The 20,347-nt window shown below is 56.1% G+C and overlaps 1 protein-coding gene across 2 annotated transcripts in view; it reads right to left on the bottom strand.

Annotated features, from left to right (window-relative positions):
- Positions 1-6,058: 6,058 nt before the first annotated feature.
- The window catches only part of ASS1 (argininosuccinate synthase 1), a 53,440-nt gene continuing 39,151 nt past the window's right edge, over positions 6,059-20,347 (bottom strand). Inside the window, exons 13-17 of one of the 2 annotated variants that reach the window (XM_045042828.1) lie at positions 16,681-16,812; positions 11,779-11,935; positions 7,787-7,852; positions 6,933-7,017; positions 6,059-6,343 (exon numbers count right to left, since the gene is read on the bottom strand). In XM_045042828.1, the coding sequence (XP_044898763.1) occupies positions 6,981-7,017; positions 7,787-7,852; positions 11,779-11,935; positions 16,681-16,812 (392 nt within the window). In that variant the 3' untranslated portion in view covers positions 6,059-6,343; positions 6,933-6,980. The remainder of the gene's footprint in view (positions 6,344-6,932; positions 7,018-7,786; positions 7,853-11,778; positions 11,936-16,680; positions 16,813-20,347) is intronic. The other variant, XM_011288374.3, reaches the window with a different exon arrangement.

The following is a 20,347-nucleotide window of genomic DNA, read 5'->3' as shown; positions in this document are numbered from 1 at the left end:
TATGGTCCCATCCTACGGCTGGAGAGACCAAAGCTCAGGGGGACAGAGGAGTAGGCAGGATGTGGTGTGGGTAGCCTGTGTCTGGCCCCTGGACTGTCCCCCTGGCCCCGTCCCCCCTGCCTTGCTTATAGCTGCTCTGTGAGAGCCCTTTGCTTCACACTGGCTGGACACCTTCCTCCCCGGCCCGAGGTTCCATCCAGCCCCACCTTTCCAGCCCATGCTCTTCCCCGTCCTTTTTGTTTTTTAAAGTTTATGTATTTATTTTGAGAGAGACAGAGAGAGCCCCAGGTGGGGAGGGGCAGACACAGCGGGGGATCCCAAGCAGGCTCGGGGCGCTGACAGCAGAGAGCCCGATGCGGGGCTCGAACTCACGGACCGCGAGACCATGACCTGAGCCGAAGTCGGACGCTCAGCTGACTGAGCCCCCCAGGCGCCCCACCCATCCTTCTTTAATGCTGGCCGTCTTTCCTCCTCACATTGAAACGTGATTTACACCTCAGACGAGATTTACCCATTTCAAGCATATAATGCAAGTTTGTTATGAAGCCCATATTAACACTGTGGAAAATTAATTATGCTATTATGTTAAGTGAAAAAAAAAATGAAATGTGCGAGTACACAACGTAAACATATTACATCACACGCATGAGAGCAAATGTGCATATGCAAACATGACTAACAGGAAACATAAAAATATTCACCAAAATATTTTCGCTAACCTGTGGATGCAGAGGGGCACCTGGGTGGTTCAGCTGGTCGAGCGGCCGACTCTGGATTTTGGCTCAGGTCATGCTCCCGGGGTCATGGGATCGAGCCCCACATTGGGCTCCATGCTGAGTGTGGAGCCTGCTTGAGATTCTCTCTCTCCCTCCTTCTGCCCCTCTCTCCCCCCTCTCTCTAAAATAAAAATTACGTACACGCACGCACACAGAAAAACAAACCAAGAAACCAAAAGACCTCCAAAAAAAAAAAAAAAAAAAACCCATGTGGATGCAGAAATGAATTTCTTCCCAACGATTTTCCAAAGTTTCTGTACTTTTCAGTATCACTCTGCTCGGTCACTCTGGCAGAGCCCAGGTAAACAATGGATGTGAGCTACCAACAGCCCCATCTACAATCCAATATCTATTTGAATTTCCTGATTGACTTGAGAGCTGAGGACATGCCTGGAGAAAGAACTCCAATGTTGGGAATGGCCTGATTCAGACATACCTGGACATCTGTGGTGGTCTGGGGGCCATGTCATGGAAGCCTATAGCCAGGGGGTGAGGGAATCTAGGGTCTCCCAAGGATAAAATCTACCCCGAGAGAAGTAGGGTCAGTCCCGGTGAGCCAAGCCCTGCAACAAGGTCTGTGGCCGGAAGACAGGGCGGTCCTAGTGAGAGCTGGGGGCTGTCGGTAGAAACCACCAGCAACCCAGACCGCTTGGCCACATCCGCGTGCTCAGATGGGGCAGCGCTGGGTGTGTGAACCGCTAGGAGTTCTAACATCTCAGTGTCCAAGCAACCCTACTCTGGATCCCCTAAGGTGGTGGTGTCCTACCCACTTCTCAGTGGAGTTGGGGGTCCCTGCTCTTGAGAGCAGGGGCGGAGGCATGTCAAGCTTGTAGGTAGTGGCTGGAGAGAAGTTACAGGAAAAACAGGAGGCGAGTGAAGGCAGGAACCTGGGCTGTGGCACGAGGATTGGGTTGGAACGGCTCCCGAGTGCCTAACCACCATTCCCTCCCTGTACTTCGAGATCAGGGATGGGCTCTGAACTGGGGGCAGAGGGAATGTGTGCTTCTAAAGTTCCTTGGATGTGGCTTCTGAGCTAATCAAGATTGGGTGGATATTCAACATCCAACAAGAATGTTCTGAGTACCTGTTATGGACCAGACACGGTTTCAGCACCAGGGACACGGCTTGTCTGGGTCTGACCCGGAGACCGGGTCTCTGCCCACACGGAGCTCCCTGTTCTGGTGGGAGAGACACTCAACAATGCCCAGCATCCAATAAAAAAATTATTAGACACACAAAGCAAAGCAACGCATAACGTGTCAGGTGGTGATAGGTAATACGGAGCAGAGAAAGGCAGGGGGAAGGGTATAGTAGGTGCCAGCTTGGGGCTCTATAACAAGTGAGACTTGTGGCCGTCTCGGGCAGGTGGCTCCAGGCAGAGCCGGGCCTGCTTGGGGAACAGCAAGTAAGGCAGGGGGCTGGACAGAGTGAGGGGGGCAGTGAAGGAGGTGAGGGAGGGAGGCAGTAGGGAGCCACGAAGGGATTCACAGGCCCTAGTAAATGGATTGCTGATCTGTTTCTGCGTCATAAGCAACCCCAACTTAATGCAACGGAACAAAACTGTATTCATTCTCAGGAGCCCAGAGGTTGCCCGTCTGGGTGATTCTTCTGCTGGTCTTATGTGGGATCATTCAGGCAACCGCTGTCATCTTGTGGCTCGACTGGAGCCGGAGTTCCCATGTGGTCTCACTTCTGTGTCTGCTAATTGGTCCCGGCTGGAGGAAGGATTTGGGTTTTTGTGCCGAGCGAGATAGGAGACGTGGTGGAAACAGGAAGGATGGGGAACTATGCGACGTGTGTTAACTGAGAGGAGAAACGGCCAAAAATGTTCCAAATTGGATAAAACCCCACAGATTCAAGCCCAACGAACCCCAATAGAATAAGCATAAGAAAACAATAACAAAGCACGTCATAATCAGGTTGCTGAAGACCAGCAATAAAGAGATGGTCTTAAAAGCAGGCAGAGAAGGGGTGCCTGGGTGGCTCAGTCACTCGAGCCACCGACTCTCAATTTCAGCTTGGGTCGTGATCTTATGGTTCATGAGTTCGAGCCCTGAGTCGGGCTCTGCGCTGACAGTGGGGAACCTGCTTGGGATTCTCTGTTTCCCTCTCTCTCTCTGCCCCTCCCCGACTCGCCCGCTGTCTCTCAAAAATAAATAAACATTTTTTTAAAACTTAAAAAAAAGCAGGCAGGAAAAACAGACATTATACGTACAAGGACAAAAACGATGTTTGTAAAAAAAATTTTTTTTAATGTTTATTTCTGAGAGAGAGAGACGGAGCCTAAGTGGGGGAGGAGCAGAGAGAGAGGGAGACGCAGAATCCGAAACAGGCTCCAGGCTCCGAGCCGTCAGCACAGAACCCGACGCGGGGCTCGAACCCACGGACGGTGAGATCATCACCTAAGCTGAAGTTGGCCGCTTCACCGACTGAGCCACCCAGGCGCCCCCCAAATGGTAAATTTTTAGTGACACTAGTCAAGAAAAAACAAGGGCACAAATTACCAAGGTGAATAATGAAAGAAGGACACCGTTATCAATCCCACATACATTAAAAAGGCTTTGTCAGCCTACAGGAGGAAAAATGAGGCTTACAGAAGGATGCTCCTTCAGACAGAAGCGGCACTAAAAGCACCCTGAACCAGGCACCTGGGTGGCTCAGTCGGTTAAGGGTCCAAATTCGGCTCAAGTCACAATCTCACGGTTCGTGAGTTCGAGCCCCGCATCCGGCTTTCTGGTGCTTGCACTGAGCGCCCTTCGGATTTTCTGCCCACTCTCTCTCTGCCTCTCCCCCCACCCCAAATAAATAAAAACATTACAAAAAAAAATAGCAGTGTATCGTAGGGGTTTGAGAAAAGTAATGCCTACAACAGCACAAAGGGAAATGTCCAAAGATGGCTCTGTTGTGAGATTCTCGCCTTACACATGAGGCAGTACGGTATTCGTTGAAGGTAGTCTGGGGTTAAGCTAAAGATAGATATTGTGACCCCTAGAGAAACCACCAGAAAGGCAAAAAGAAGTATAGCTAATAAACCAACTACCAAAAATACCCAATGAAATCCAACAAAGGGGAGGGAAACAATTCAGGAGTGGAAAAAAACTAAATCTATAAATCTGTAAGTGAGTAACTTGGGTTTTTGTTTTTGTTTTTTTCAATGTAATGGAATGTTACGTAGCTCTTGGAAGTGTTCGAGAAGAGATTTCATGATGTGGGGAACCATTCGTGATATAATGTTAACATGTTAAAGTTTATTTATTTATTTTGAGAGAAAGAGCACGCGCAGAGGAGGAGCAAAGAGAGAGAATCCGAAGCAGGCTCTGCGCGGTCAGCGTGGAGCCCGATGCGGGGCTCGAACTCATGAACCGCGAGATCATGACCAGAGCCAAAAGCAAGAGTCAGATGCTTAACCGGTCCGACTTCAGCTCAGGTCACGATCTCGGGGTCTGTGAGTTCGAGCCCCGCGTCGGGCTCTGGGCTGATGGCTCAGGGCCTGAAGCCTGCTTCCATTCTGTGTCTCCCTCTCTCTCTGCGCCCCCCCCCCCCCCTTCATGCTCTGTCTCTCTCTGTCTCAAAAATAAATAAAACGTTAAAAAAGATTAAAAAAAAATAAAATACTTTAGCCTAGGGGCATGTGGGTGGCTCAGTCGGTTGAGCGTCTGACTTCGGCTCAGGTCATGATCTCCACAGCTTGTGGGTTCGAGCCCTGCGTCGGGCTCTGTGCTGACAGCTCAGAGCCTGGAGCCTGCTTCAGATTCCGTGTCTCCCTCTTGCTCTCTGCCCCTTCCCCGCTCGTGCTCGGTCTCTCTCAAAAATAAAACATTAAAAAAAATTTTTTTGAAACATTTTAGCTTAAAGGACTCTGCAAAAATATTTATAAGCATAGAAAAATACAACTGTAAGGAAATAAACTAAGTATGAGCAGTGTTTGTAACTGGGTGGCAGGCCGATGAGTGTTCATTCTTTCCATAAAATTTCAATTAATTTTAGTAAGACGCAGCCTATCACGACATAACACGGGAGCCTTTGCGGGGCAGCCAGGCCAGCGTTTGGTCCTTGGCTGTCGCTTGCAGCTGAGGGACCTTTGGCAAATCAATTTCTCTGCATCCGTTGCCTCCTCTGTAAAATGGAGGGGACAGTGTCAACCACACGGTGTTTTGAAGGTCCGGGGAAACCACGTGAATAAAGCGTATAGCAAAGTGTTTGGCAACGGTGGTATTGAGGAATTCACCGATAACTCCGATAAGCAGAGAAAAAGAAGTTTCAAAGACAAAACTTGTTTTGAAAGAAACCCTCATTGGCCAAGGCAGGAGAGGGGAGATCGGAACCAGGGCAGGGTCCAGAGTAACCCGCACTCCAGTCTTCCCAGTAAAGCGGTTTTTGGTTGGGAGTATCAGGCACTCCCTCCTCAAGCTTAGGCCCCACACGATACTGGGTTATGAGAACCCCAGGCTGTCTCAGAGAATCCGGATGAAGAAACGCCACCACTGCCATGGTGCGCCCCGGGATGGGAACTGGGATTCTAACCCTGAAGCCCACTCCTCCCATCCCCCTGCCACCTGCTTTCTTCTCCCTCCGCGTTTTTCCGGGAACGAGGCATCCCAACCAGCCCAAGGGCACCTGGCCTGGCTTCTGCCTATTTGTGCCTGCTGTGTCCCTGGGAGCAAGATTCTGATTGGCCCGGCTTGGGTCAGGTGTCCAGGCCCGGCCCAATGAGATATGGCTGAGGGGGCGGAGTCACTGCACAGACATGGCCGCCTTGGGCCTTGTTTTGTGTTGGAAGGATGGGGGGAAACTTGCAGGCCAGGTGGCCTCCCCCCAAGGGTTGACACTAAATTCTGTGGCTGTCCTTTTCTGTTCTCTGTTCAGGCTTTTCTTCTTAACTCAGGGTTCCTCCTCCTCCATAATTTGGGCCACATAAGGCCACCGTGCTGTTGGGGGGAGCCTCCTGTGGGCAGTCATGGCCACCATTCCCAGCTGTTCTCTGTGGGCAGCGGGCGGGACAGCTCCCCAGGAGGTCACCCAAACTCTCCTTGGTTCCCTGTGACATGGCACGGGGCCACAGTCGGTGACAAAATGCCAGGCTGACCCAGGGGGCCAAATCTGGATTCCCTGGGGGGGTTTTGCGGGAGGAGAGACGGTCCGATCCTTCCAGATACACAGGGTCCCCGGCAAAAAGGTGGCTTTGGTAGCGCTTAAATCACAAAGGTTGGTCTACGAAGGGCACCGCTGACTACACAGTCTCACACACACCCTCTCTCTGCAGAAATAAAGAAACAAAAGACTAATGTATCTCTTTTTAATTGTCATTTTACATCTCCCCACTGCAGCCACCCCCCCCCCTTCCCTTCCGTGCCCACTTCTGCAGGCTGCAGGGGAGTGGGGAACAAAGCTGGGGGCTGGCACCCCCACCAGGCTGCCAGCCCGGGGAGAACAAGTCACAATTACAAATTATCACAACAATTAGCGCCTGTACTTGGGAGATGGGCAAAGGAGGCGGCCCAACTCCTCATTGTCAACCGGTCTATTTGGCAGTGACCTTGCTCTGGAGGCGATGATATTCCTTCAGCCTGTAAACCAGATTCAAAACAAAGAAAAATGTAAATTAACAATAACAACATGCACTCGGTTCAATTAATTCGGGCCCAACCCGGGTGGCTGGGGGCAGCTGCTTGTTAAGATGTGTGTGTGTGAAGTTGTCTTTCCCCCCCCTCTCCCCTCTGTTCCCACTCCTGCCCCCGGCCCCTCCTGCCCTCCAATCAGGATAATGTAATTAATTTATCTTTGGGGGAAAACATTGCTTGGCATTGTTGAAGACAAAGCATTTAACTGGCAATGGGAGAGATGAAGAGGCCATTATGAAAACCCGATGTGTTTGGAGCCATTGAAAAAGGGTTTATAATCATAAAATACAGAGGGCGAAGGAGGCGGGTTGGCGGAGGTGATTGTCGGAGCGGAGAGCGCCCGGGAAGGTCAGGCTGGATTCAGCGTCTCCGCCGGTCTCGGCACCAGGGGCAGGAGCCGGGCTTTGGGGGAAAACGGTGGCTCTGTGCCCAGTGCATGCGTCAGGGAGACAAGAGAGACTCGTGCCTTCTACCCAACGCCAAGTCCCGAGAGAAGGAAGTTGGTGGCTAAGCACCCAGAGCTGGACAGACACACCTTCTGGACTCAGCAATATGGCTTCCTAGCTGTGTGACTGTGGGCAGGTTACTTAACCGCTCTGGGCCTGTTTCTGGCGTCACAGCTTTGTGTAAGAGTTAAAGGAGACAAGTTAGGAGAGTGCCTTGGGAGTGGCTTAGTGTATGGTGACTGCTGGGAATAAATGACCCTGTTTGCCCTTGTACAGCCCGCCCCCCCCCCCCCCCCCCCCCGCCCGGGCTGAGCACGTGGTACCAGTTTCTGGGCTCTTCCTGTAGGCCAGGGTCTGGGCTGCCACCCCGGTGAGGTGGCTATGGTCAATGACCCCACATGGTTCCCGGTGGTTCGGCAAGGGCTCTGAGACCGTACTGCAGAGCTCGGATTTGAACCCAGGTCTGAGTGGCTTCAGATGGTACTCGCTACCCCGCTAGGCCATGGGGATCCACGTGGCTAGGGTGGTTTCCAGTTAGACCCGCAGCTCGGCTGTGGCGACGGGTGCCTTGTGGCCGGGTGACTCTCTGAGGCTCCTTTCCACCTCTTGGCCATTTCCCTTTCTAACCCACCCAGGCAAGGGGCTCCTAGCGGAGTCCTTCTTGCAGCTGGAGAGGGTGGGAGTAAGTGTCAGAGGCAAAGGGCAGGACCCGGAAACATGGAACCTAAGTATCCAGGACCCTCTGTGGCTCTTGGCCGTGCCTTCTGCCTCTTTGAGAATAGGAACAGGCTGGGTCCAAAGCGGGCGCTGCAGACGCCATGGGCAGGGGGACAGAAAGGTGGGGCTTGTCTAGGAAAGGGCAGCTGAGGTCCCGTCACTGCCTGCTGCCCACACCTGGGGGGGGGGGGGTGTTAAGGACCCATCAGGGCCCAGAGCCGCTCACCTGAGGGAGTTGATATTGATGAAGCCGGTGGCATCGATGGGCTCATAATTGCCCTGCACGTTCATGCTGCAAGGAGACAGTAGAAGCCTGTCAGCACAGCCCCCGGGCCTTGCTTTGCGATGTCAGAGGATCTCTGGGGCTGGGCACAGCTCAGGCTCCCAGATACCCGGGGTATTTCTGCCCTGCTGGCCCAAACTCTGGCTTCTTGTTGCATTTCCGTCCCAATTCAGGAGCCCTACTACGGGCCAGGCACCGTGTCCGGGGCTGGAGAGCGGGGAGCCTCATCCCTGCTACACGAAGGGGCAGGTAGGGTCCCGGCAAGACCCTGCCTGACCCATCCACGAACCTGGTGCCCGCCCCACGCCAGCTGGCCACCAGAAGCGCCTGGTTAACCACTGCTGTTACCAGTGTCTCCCTCCCCCCCCCCCCCATCTACAACCTTCATCTTCCAGATTCGACCTCTCTGGGGCTGTTTTCACTTCCCTAGCTTCCAAAGCCCCTCCCAACCACAGTCCTTCAGGGTGGGGTGGGGAGGGGCCTGTCTCTCAGCTCTGCCGCCCCTTCCCCCTGCCACGGAGCTTAGGGCAAATATTCCTGTCCTTTGAACTTCAGGCTTCTACTTGCCAAACGGGGGCTCTCAATGTCATTACTTGGCTCCGCCCGAAATGGTGTCACTGCACTTCATGGCAAGCATTCACTGCTACTTGTATCATTCATTCATTCACTCATTCATTTATTTGGGGGTCTTCTAGGCACCCAGGACCCGCAGGTGCCGAGGAAACGAGGCAACCGAGAGGGAGACGAGAACAGGGCCCGCGGGGCGTGGGTGGCGCAGAAGGGGAGCACTCAAGCACCCACCTGCCTTCCTTAACTGTGACTGTGATAAGCTCTTTGAGGACAAGTTCAGGGGCGCTGCGGTCTCAGATCTGTCTCCACACGGCCACCCTCCAAGGCCCCCCCGTGGGCAGAGGACCCTCCTCGGTTTCTCACGCATCCTGCTCTGAATCAGCCCCTTGTCTTCACGTCTCCAGAACTCCAGCCTCGGGACAAAGCAGTCTCGAGGTTCTCAATGACAAGGGGGGCGGCCTGTCCCCTCAGGAGCCCTTCTCCCCCGGGGTGAGATCGGGGAGGAGGAGGGCAGGGGAGAATCTGCGGGTGTTTTCGCCCTAAGGCTGTGCCTCTGGCTGGCTCTTTGTGGATGTGGGCTTTTTCCAAGGACCAATGGGGTCTCTGGGCTCCGCTGTCCTGAAACTTGTTCAGGACGTGGGCTCTGTTGCCCGACCCACACCATGCCCTTGCCCTGACCTTCATGGGGCTGTGAAGCTGCCCACGAACTCCCACCCCTCCCTTCCTCCTCACCTCCGCTGGCCCCTCCAGGTCTCAGGTGGCTGAAGCCACCAGGAGCCGACCAGCAAGTTCCCCTGTAAGGGGGAAGATGACAGACTTCGGGGGGCTGCCTCTTGCCCCCCGCCCCTGACTGGGCGGAGAAAAAGCCGGACCAAACTAAAGCATCAGCCTCCACGGATCCCTTTTGCGGACTTTGCCCTGGATGATAAATGAAGCTTACCCCTCCCCCCACCCTCCCCCCACCAATTGTGGAACACATTACCACCGATCCCCTTCAGAAGGACCCCTGTGCTCGGCCCAGGGAGAAGCCAGGGCTCCGAGCTTCCAGCTCCCCTCCATGCACACCTGCCTTTGCGACACCATCTCGTTGCACGTGTCAAAACAAACTTCCCCACTCCCCCCTCCCCGTCGGCCCGTCCACCGGCCCCAGCAGCCCCTGCAAAGGGAGGCCCACGTCCAGGGACCAACTTGTCCCGCAAGGCTGCCGAAGAGTTTCCGAGAGGTGTTTCTCAGGAGCTGAAAAACCTCTTTTTAAAATCGTGGTTTGGGGTGGGTGGGTGGGGGGGTGGTGGAAAAAGAGTTTACAATGATTTTTTTTTTTTTTTTTACCTCCCCTGACGGTCTACAGAAAACCTCTGTGCTTTTATTTTTGTTCATTCGAGTGGCTCTGACCTGCTCTATAATTACGTTACTTTCTACCTACTGTGCCTCGGCATTTCCAGCCCTGCTACCTCTCACGGCTTCCTCGCTGGTCCCTGTGACGCTGTCATTCAAGGGCTTTCAAGTCAGCGATGTAGAAATCAAAAAGAAAGGGGAAATGGTCGGAGACACAGTGAGAATAAATGCGCCTGCTTTTCTCTCTTTTTTTCCCTTCCCCTTTTTACTTTCTTCATTTAATCTCCCTGAGTGAGGCTGTAAGGCTTAATGAAGGGTTGGGCAGATTATTAGAGGCTGTTGATTCGGAGGGGGAGGGAAGAAAGAGCCAGAGAGAGAAAGAGAGAAGATAATTTGACATTTACCCCGACTGATCTAAACTGATTCGGTTATATTTATGGCTTATAGAGTGTTTAGAAAAATGGAAGGGGGGGGAGACGCTCAACACGGCTAGGAGAAGGGAAAGAGAAAAATAATATTGGCTGCCAAACAAAACTCACACACTAATTCCCAACGGGCCTCCCCCCCCCCCCGGGGGGGCTGACCTAGGCCTGGGACTTGAGTCGGGGGAGTGGGGGGGCTGTCTGTCCCCACCTCTGGTTTGGCCAGATGACCTCCAAAAGGGATGCCTTGATCATCGGCGAAGGCCACGCTCTCCTACACACGTGGAGGTGCAGCTCAAATGCAAAGGCTGCCTTTGACCCGGCCCACCTGGCCTCCGCAGCCTGTCCCCCGGGGCCTTGTCAGCACCCTCGGCTTGGCCTCAAGATCCCTCCTTGGCTCCCTTGCCCTCTCAGTCTGATCCTAGCCCCCAGCCAGTTTCCTCCTGGCTTCGGAAAACATCCAGCTGTCCGCCATTCTCCACTGTCTTCAACCCCATTTCTCCTCCCCTCTAGACCCGTGTGTCCAAGGGTTGACCAGGCACTCTCCTGGTCAGTCTCAAAGATGACTCACCCTCAGGGTGTCTGACTCCAAATGCACTCTCTTTCCTCAAGAATTCCCTCAACCCAGGACTTGCCACCAAAGCGCGCCCAGCTGTTCGTGCTGGGTGATTCATACCTCCTCCTCATCTTCGTCCACGTCCAAGCCCTTTCGAGTCTACCTCTTTTATTTAAATTTTCTAAGGTTTATTTATTTATTCTGAGAGATAAAGAGTGCGTGCGGGAGGGGCAGAGACAGAGAGAGAGAGAGAGAGAGAGAGAGAGAGAGAGAGAGAGAATCCCAAGCAGGCTCTGCACCATCAACACAGAGCCCGACACGGGGGTCTCGATTTCATGAACCTGGAGATCATAACCTGAGCTGAAATCAAGAGTCGGAGGCTCAACCGGCTGAGCCACCCAGCTGTCCCTCGATTCTCCCTCTTAACCATTTGTCACATCCTTCTGCTTCTCTCGGTCTCCAGGACCATCAGCCGGGTCCCAGCCACCAGCATGTCCCATGGGGTGCTTTATGTGCTCTACCCTTGCTCATTCCCTCCTCGCCCGAATCCGTTCTCCAGGGCGGCCAGAAAGGGACCCTTGGGAAACAAAAGATCTGATGGGTCCTTCCCTTTAAGATCTGGCTCCGGGAACCCCATGCTCTGGTCCCTACCAGGCTTCTGGCAGTGCCTGGAATGTTCTAGGCTCTTCCCAGGCCCAGAACCTCCCTGGAAACTTGCCTGCTGCCTCTCCACCTGGTTAGCTCCTGTCTTTTGGAGGCCAGCTCCAAGGTGACTTCCTCAGGGAAGCTTCTCCACACTCTACCCAGAGTACCCTGCACCTCGCCACAGCCTAACACCCCCTTTCCTCATTCAATCGATCATTGGCTTGGTGCCTTTCTCCCCATCTAGCCTGTAAGGGCCCCGAGGGCAGAGGCAGCATGTCTGTTCTCTTCGTGACCGTGACCGTCTCCTCCGTGCCCTGCTCGTGCTCATCTTTGTTGAGAAAGCCCGTCGGAAGAGACACTGGCTGTGGGGGTCTGTTCCCCAGCTGGGGCAAGTGTAGGGCACCTACCTCACCAGCTCCTCGTTGTAGAGGGACAGTGGGGACTCCCGGCTGAGGATGTACACTTGGCCCTTGAAGACAGACACCTGCACTCTCCCTTCCACGCGCTCCTGGGACTTGGCGATGCAGTGGCGGACGAATTCACACTCAGGGCTGTGCCAGAAACCTGCAGCGGGGAACAAAGTGAGGGTGCTAGGGTGGCCCACGGTGCTGGGGTACCGCACGCCTCAGCCCATCATGGTGGACCTCGGGGGTGGGTCGGCCCTGTTCACTGCCGAGTCTCGGCATGACGCACACTTGTGCATAAGCCCGCAGGCCGGGCCTGTGGCCCTGCAGGTCTCTTGTGGGTGAGGAGGTACCCTTGCCACGATCAGGAGGAGGGGAGCTATAACCCTCTGCCTCATGCCAGACATTCAGGGAGCACGACGGGCCAGGCACTGGGGACACGGCGGTGAAGGGACGCTTGCCCGCTGGGAGCTCAGTCTCCTGAGGACAGCGGACAGCGGTGGGGCAGGAGGCCTCCTGAGACTCAGGCATGTGTGTGACCCCAGCCTGAGCAATGGAAGCACCCAGCACGGGCAGCTGGATGGTGGCTCGGGTGCAGAAAGGCCACGTGTGCGTGGCCTTCACCTCTCTGCCTCTGTTTCCCCATGTCTGGAGTTGGGGTGACACAAGATCACCCTCCCAGGACTAGTGGGCTTCTTGGGTGTGGAAGTCCTAGGCATCCACACACTGGCGTCCTGGCCAAGAGCCAGTACGCATCCCCCGCCCCCCCCCCCCCCACTCCCTGGATGTCAGTAACCTGTCAACATACTGCTAATATTTGCATATGCAAATATTTTTATGAATGAAGCACAGGTATCCTGGACTGGCTCTTCGAATGGGCATAAACAGCCCTACGAGAAAAACTCTCTTAGCCTCTCTCTTCTCTGGGTGAGCAAGTAAGGCTCAGGGAAGTTGAGGTTTCTCCAAGGTCACACCCAAGCAGACCCTGAGGGGCCTGGGTCTGCCCTTAGTTCCCAAGTTCATGATAATCTTGGAATTTTCCTGTCCCGGGATGGAACATCCATCAGCGCACAAGGTGCCTGAGAAATGTGCCGCCTCCCCCGCCCCCAAGCTCTGACCCCCGGAGCCCTAAGGCCAGCGAAGGCCATGTGCTCAGTCCCCAGGCTGCCCCAGGGCCTGTATCTCAGCCCCAACAGGCTCAGACCTGCAGACAGCTATCTCCTCTCTGGTCCCTGTGGAGGGCGGGTGGCCGCACGGGCAGGATTGGGGGAGGGGCAGCTCAGGCGGTAGGGTTTCTTTGAAACGGAGCCGGGAAGGTGACCCCACCTGGGCAGCTGTGGGGCCAGATGGTGCCCGATCTCCTGCCCTGATAAAGGGCCAGGTCAGCCCCGGGTCTGCAGCTATTGTTGGAGGCCGGGCCTCCGGGTAGGGGCGGGGGGGGGGGGGGCACCTGCTGAGGCTCTCCGTGGGAAAGCGGAGCAGGCCTTCTCCAGGATGGGGTCCGGTGGCTTGCAGAAGTGGGGGAGGGGCCAGGCAGGGAGAGAAGAGACTGGGTCCTCGCTCTCCAGCCACCTGTCACTTGGGTTCACCTCCCGCTCCATGCTGACAAGCGATGCAACTTCTCTGTCCCTCGGTTTCCTCGTTTGTATGGTGAGAGAGTACTAACCATTCTCCGGGGGAGTTGTGTGGTTTCAATGACAGGATGTGGACCGAACACTAAGCATTTTAAATCCCAGATTTGAACTCGGCCTCCGCCAGCCCTCACTGCATACAGGGAGACAGAAACCCGGAGAGGAAGAGGCTGTCCCAAGCCACAGTCAGATCCTGAAGAGTGCTCTCGACTCTGGCCCAGACCCCTGTGGGAGGGGACACTGATGCCCCCCGCGCCCCTTCCCTGCCATGCCCCGGGGGCTTGGCCATCTTTCTAAGTCAGGATGATTAGACCTTTAAGCTCTCAGGCTGGAAGACAGAGCCAGAGATAGGGGGCTGAAACCCATGCGGGAAGAAGACCCAGCCTGGGCTTTATCTCGGGACCTCCCCACCTCAACTACGTGGCGGTCGTGCACTCAGATTTCTTTTCCCAGCGGACCCAGCCTGGGGAGAGGGGCAGTGAACTTGGTGCGTTGCAATGGGCATCTCAGCTCTGGGCTGGGCCAGGCACTGTGCCAATCGGGATAACGGCCCTCTGTACGAGGGGTGCGTTATACCCATTTTTCTGCTGAAGTAACTGAGGCGAGGGGAGAGGAGGTGAGCTGCTTATGTGCCCTAAAGGAGATGGGTCCTGAAGCCGGGATCCTGCCAGGATGACCCTGTGGGTCAGGACCAGGGTCTGCGCCTGGAGGGAGGGGATCTGTAAAAGCCCGTAGGGAGATTTGGGGATGGGGTGAGGAGACGGAAATGAACAGTGGTCAGTCACCAGGGCATCTAGGAGTGGGGCTGAGGCAGAAGGGCTCCCTCGTGCCTCAGTCTCCCTGTCTGTGCTCCGGGGAAGCCGAGTGTCACAGCAGAGTGGCTATATGACTGAGCTGTTAGAATTAGGAACCGTGAAGAGTCCTGGCCTGGTGCCCTGAGTTTTACAGGAGGGGAAATTGAGGCTTGGGGTAGACAGACCTACTCAAGGTCATCAAACCAGCCAGAGGCATGGCCCTGGTCCCTGCCTCTATCCTGGGAAACATGCCAGGCATTTGTAGTTTTCAATACACTTTGCAGTAGCAACCCCCCCCTCCCCACCCCCGCCATGCCAGGCCCTGTTCTAGATGCTTTACAAATGTGCACGCATTTAGTCCTCACTATTTATGTATTATCCCCACTCTTCAGATGAGGAGACTGAGGCACGGGGAGGTTCAGTAACTTGCTTAAACCCGGGGCACCTGGGGCACCCGGGTGGCCCAGTCGGTCAAGCCTACCACTTCACTCGGTTCATGATCTCGAGGTCTGTGAGTTCGAGCCCCGCCTCCAGCTCTGTGCTGACAGCTCAGAGCCTGGAGCCTGCTTTGGATTCTGTGTCTCCGGCTCTCTCTGCCCCTCTTCCGCCTCCCCCCTCCCCCCGTGCATGCTCCGTCCACCCCACCCTTGATCTCCCTTTCCTAAGGGCCCCAGCCCACTTTCCCTGCCCCCCACGCCCCTCCTGCCTCCTGGGATCTACTGGAGCGGCTGAGCACTTGCCCTCCGAAGCTGGCCTGTCCCGGGCTCAAAGCCACCACTCGTCAGCCGTGAGACCGTTCAAGTGTCTTCACCTCTGTGCAGCCCAGATGAGGTGATACCCGTGAGGGCCCAGCTCGGGGCCCCTCGGCAAGAGGTAGCAGCCCTTCTGTGAGGAGAAGGGAGGTGGCTGGCGACTGGTGGCTTGCCCCCGCTCGGCCTCCCCGCAGCGGCCGGGGCCTCGGAGCTAGCAGCCCGCCGCCCAGGCCAGGTGCTCTCCCCCACTGGCCTGCCATGCTTCACGACGCTCCTCCTTTGTAACCAGAAGCCACCTTCCAGCTGAAACCCTGCTGAGCAAGAGAGCCCGCAGGAGACAATGATATTTAAACACCTGTCTCTACCTGGGAAGGAGGGGGACCCGGCTTCAAAGCTGCCGGATACAATGGGAGGGAGAGATCACCCAGCCAATAACCACCGAGTCCCCTTGAAGCCCCAAGATGAGTTACAGTGGTTAGGAGCTTCCAAAGGAAATAAAAGCTCCGGGTGGAGGAGGAGGGGGTGAGTAGGAGCCGCGGAGTCTTATCCCAGGTAGGGATTATTAATGTTCACTCTCCAGGGTCCCCCTGACGTCCAGGACCCCATAGGTGTCAGCAGCAGCCGGTCCCCTGCCACAGCTCAGAGGGGCTGTTTGATGTGATGTGGTTGCTCACGTTAAGGAGCCGGTGAATGTCATAGAGCAGGGTTGGCGAACATCTTCCGGAAAGGGCCCTGAAGACAGTAACTATTCCAGGCTCTGCGGGTCGTGCGGTCTCTCTCACAACTACTCAGCGCTGCCATTATCTCTCAGAGGCGGCCAGAGACAACATGGGAGCCAAAGAGCGCGGCCGTGCCCCCAAAACTATTTATGAGCACTGAAATCCGAATTACTTGTCATTTTCCTGTGACGTGAAAGAGTGTCATTAACTTTCCCCCAACTATTTAAGAAGTATAAAAAAAAAAAAAAACCACTAGGCTCCCCTCAGGGGCTGAACAGGCATGGAAGATGGGCCGGACCTGGGGACCAGTGTTTTACAATGTGGATTCCAACTCTGGGATGACAGATAAGGCACGGAAACCCGAGTCTCAACGGTAAATCGGGGGCCCACCCATACCGCGTGCTAATGTCATTCCGAGCGTGGGTTAGTGACATCTGGCTCGTGCGATGCCCGGACCTGGGGCCGAGTTCTTGGTCAAGGCAGCCTTTCCCTCGCTTGAGGTGGTTCCAGGTTCTGCCTGGAGACAGCCTGACCTGGGGCCAGACCCACCTAGGCCACCTCCGGTTGTGTCATTTTGTACAAGGTCCTTTTCCTCTGAGCCTCAGTTTCCTCGTCTCTAACGAGAGCTGGCCGGAGCCCTCCTAGGAACGTTGGGAGGGACTCCCGGGCATGGCGGGTGTCCCCACGCAGTGCCTGGCACGCGTGCCGCGTAAAAGTCGGCCACCCCAGGGATGATGTGTGACGCTTCCCTGGCCCCCGCTGACGTCACGCGAATCGCAGGTGGCGGAGCGGCTGGACGTCCTGGGGGGACCGACGCATTCCCCTCAACAGCCTGCGAGGAAGGCAGGTTCTGGCGCCCCCGCCCCCCTCGCTCCTTGTCCCCTGGCCTCGCCTGACCCCCTTCAGCCTGCATCCTTCGGGCTCTCGCGAGGATGGCGGTGGGTGGAGCGGGACCGGAGGAGGGTGCTGTTTGCTTAGGGAGGGGAGGGCGGCAGCGGGGTCTACGCACCCGTATATACCAGCTCGGCGAATTTCAGGCCCAGGCCCTGTTTGATTTTGCGCACTTCCCGATCCATGGTGAAGGCCTCGATGTCTAAATGAGCGTGGTAAAGGACCGTCCCTGCTGGGGTCTCGTAGATACCTAGCCATTTTTCCAGGCAGGGGGAAAAGGAGAAAAAAAGAGAGAAACGCATGAAACCCAAACTGTCAGCAAATGACAAAAAAATGGAAAAAAAAAAAAATAATGACTCGTCTGACAGGAGACAAGCCGGTCGGACCCATTCACTCCCAGCTTGCCGCAAAACGCTCCTGCCATTATGCTCATGCTGGGGCCGCGACAGTCCACTCTGCAGCTTGCAGAGAAAATGTCTGGATCCCCCCTTTGAAGAGGCCCTCAGACGTTGGAAAATGACAGGGTTTCGGAGCCGCTCCCCCCCCCCCCCCCAACGCGTGCCCACCGGCCCGCGGCTGAAAACCTATAATTAAACCAACCACAGTGGAGCCCAGGGCCCCAAATATCCCTTCCTCCCTTCCACTGGGGGAGCCAGGGGAGGGGACAGCTGTGCACACACATGCCACCTTCAGCCGGAGGCTCCCTCATAAGTCACGTCTCTGCAGAGAAGCCCTCACCTCTGGGGTAGCCGCAGAGGGCTCGGCGGTATCCCGTGCTGGCCCCACGCACGGACGGGGAAACTGAGCCTGGGAGGAGAAAGGACGTGCCCCACGTGGGGCCACGTCCCTGACCGGTGCTGTCGGCTGCCCTGTGGCTCAGCTGGCGGTGGGGGCCCAAACCCAGAAGGTCGTGGGGAGGCTGGTCTTGCTCAGGGCCCCCCCCCTCCGTCCCTATTACGTCAGGCCCAGCCCCTCCGTTTCCTAAACAGCCTGCTCGGACCAGACGGTCTCCGAAGTGACACTGAGGCGCCTGGCCCCGAGCTGAGCGCGGTCCCGGGAGGAAGGTGTGATTCACAGATTCCTCCCTAGAGGGGAGGACACCGCGGTGCCCAGAGGCAGGACCGCCCGCGCGCGCGCACGGTCAGACCCCCTCTTGGGGCGAGCAGTACAGCCTCTCGGGTGAAGTTCAGGGCAGCGCCTTGAGCTGACCACAGAGTCTGCTGTCCCGATGGCGGGGCCGTAACCGTCCCCCTTCCGCAGATGCCTCTCCAAAAGGTTCCCCTCCTCCCACCGCATAACGTTCCGGTTCTGTGTGACGCTTCCCTGATAATTTTGGTTATCCTGAAAACGTACCGCGGTCTGGCCACACTGGCTGCTCTAAAAACCAGAAAGGACCTGCACGGCCGTGTTCACCACAGCCAGAGGGTGGACGCAGCACAAATGCCCACCGACGGCCGAACGGCTCAACAAAATGTGGCAAACACACTCAGCAGAATTATTATCCGGCCTGAAAGAGGGAGGGGGTTCTGACGCGGGATCCGGCGGGGATGCGCCCGGGGAACAGGGCACGAGGAGCGCCAGCCGGTCGTGGGAAGACAGATCCTGCACGGTTCCACTTTACGTGAGGCCCCCCAGAGTCGTCAAGTTCATAGGCACAGAACGCAGAAGGGTGGGCGCCAGGGGCTGGGAAGGAGGAGGGGCTGGGGGGGCCGCTGGTTTACAGGGTGAGGACGCTCCGGTTCGGGAAGGCGAAAACGAGGCTAGAGGTAGCCGGTGGGCCGGCTGCACAGCAGCGTGAACGTATTCGGACTGGACTGTAGGCTTGAAAATAGTTCAAATACACCTGTTAAGTGTATTGTACCACGGTTTCCAAAAAAAGGTTTCAAAAAGCCTCCCCTGCCCCGAGCCCAAATCAGAAAGGAGGTTGTTTTCAACCCTGGAGCCCAAGGGGCCGAGGACACGGCTGAGTGCGCTGTCCCTGGCCAGAAACGCCCTCCTCCGAGAACCTGCCCGCCTTGGATCTTTCCGTCTGGGAGTCGCAGAAATGCCGGGGCGAGGACAGGCCCTTTCGGATCGCCGGTGCCCTGTTGTCCTAACTTTGAGCTCCAAACCTATTATTCAGATGGGCTTTGGCAGAAGCCCGGCCTTTAGAACACGCGGCCCAGGCCCCGCTGCGGGGAGCGGAGGCCCCTCTGAAAACGCTGGGCTTCCACCAAGAAGTCCTTTAAATGCCAACCGGGTCCAACACCGCTTTTACAGAGGGGCAGGCTGAAGCCGGGGAGGGAGGGGACCTGCCCAAGGCGAGTGGGACCGGCACTGGACCTCCCTTCTCTGCCCCAGGCTGCTTCTCAGGGCCTCTGGCAAAGCAATCCCGCGCTTACCAGGGCATGAAAGGGAACAAATCTGAGGAGTGGCTTAGGAGGAAAAGACTGGGCGCTCACCCTGGCTCCGAGGTGTTCCCCAGTAGAAAAAAAAGCCTCTCTGGGGTGTGTGTGGGGCGGGTGGTGAGTCTCTCATCTGCAAACCTCTGATATCCTGGTCTTGGGGGGGGTGGGCACATCCATGTCAAAGCCCCACCTAGAGGCCAGGTGCTGATATGATCACAGTGTGCCACGAAGGAGCCTGTCCCATTCCACTTGTGTGGCCCTCAGGGCAAGGTCTACTGTCCTGCTCCAACTGTGACCTTTCAGGGGGGCAGGGGAAACGGCCTCCCCAGCAGGAAGACCCCACCATCCCAAGTTCACGCACCGGCCCCAAGCCCTGGAGAGTTGTTCAGACCCTCACCGAGCTTTTGGCAAACGCGGTTCAAATGGGCTCGGAGCGGCCCCCAGCCCCCAGCCAGAAAGGGTAGAAAGGCTGGTGGCGGACGGATGGCTGAGAAAAGCCAAGAGCATGAGAACGGGGAGCCACAGAAAACCTACGAGAGCTTAGCACAGAAGTTGGGGCAGTAAGGTACCACACACGCGTGGCTCCCAGTGGCCCCCGGGGCCACGGAGAAAGACCCGACAGGTTCAGCCGTCTGTTTACGAAGACAGACATGTTGGGAACACTGAGAAATGCCTGCCTCCGGGGGCACCCGTGTGGCTCGGTCGGCTAAGGGTCCCAGCTCTTAATTTCGGCTCAGGTCGTGATCTCATGGTCATGGAATCAAGTCCCATCCCACATCGGGCTCCTCGATGAGCGTGGAGCCTGCTTGGGACTCTCTCTCTGCCCCTCCCCCCTCTCAAAATAAATAAATCAACAAAATAAATAAATCAACAAAGTCGGCCTCCGGAATGGCAGAGATGAGCACAATACTCAAGTGGCAGGTTTTCAACTCTCCTAGAAACTTTAGCATCGGGAACATAGTAATTTTCCAAGAGCCACCTAAAGCAAGATACCGACAGAGGCTTTTACTGGCCTTTCGTCCGTCTCAGGCACAAGCTAAGAACTCGGTATTTATTGAATTGCAAACAGGCCTTCTAATGATCAGTTTTGCCACGTCTTGGAAGAACCCAGATACTTTCAAAGCCTCTCCGTATATTGGCACGGTCAGTCTCCATAGTGCCAGCCGGGGCGGGCCAATAGCTAGAGCCCTGGAGCCCTCTTCCTTTCCGGCTCCCGGGGAACCTGACTCCTCCTTGCTTTTCTGTCTGGCTGGGCCAGGCATGGGGCGCAGTCCAAGCCGTATTTGCAAAGGGCTGAGGCTGGGGACCAGAAGTCCCACGGACAGGATATCTTCGCAGAGCTCCCAGCTCAGCTTTGCCGTGTGACCTTGGCCCACGTCACTCGCCTCTCTGAGCCCC

Source organism: Felis catus, chromosome D4 (assembly GCF_018350175.1).
Source record: "Felis catus isolate Fca126 chromosome D4, F.catus_Fca126_mat1.0, whole genome shotgun sequence".
NCBI classification, from domain to species: Eukaryota; Metazoa; Chordata; class Mammalia; order Carnivora; family Felidae; genus Felis; species Felis catus.
The sequence above is the reverse complement of the archived record's forward strand: the minus strand, read 5'-3'. Positions and strand labels throughout refer to the sequence as shown.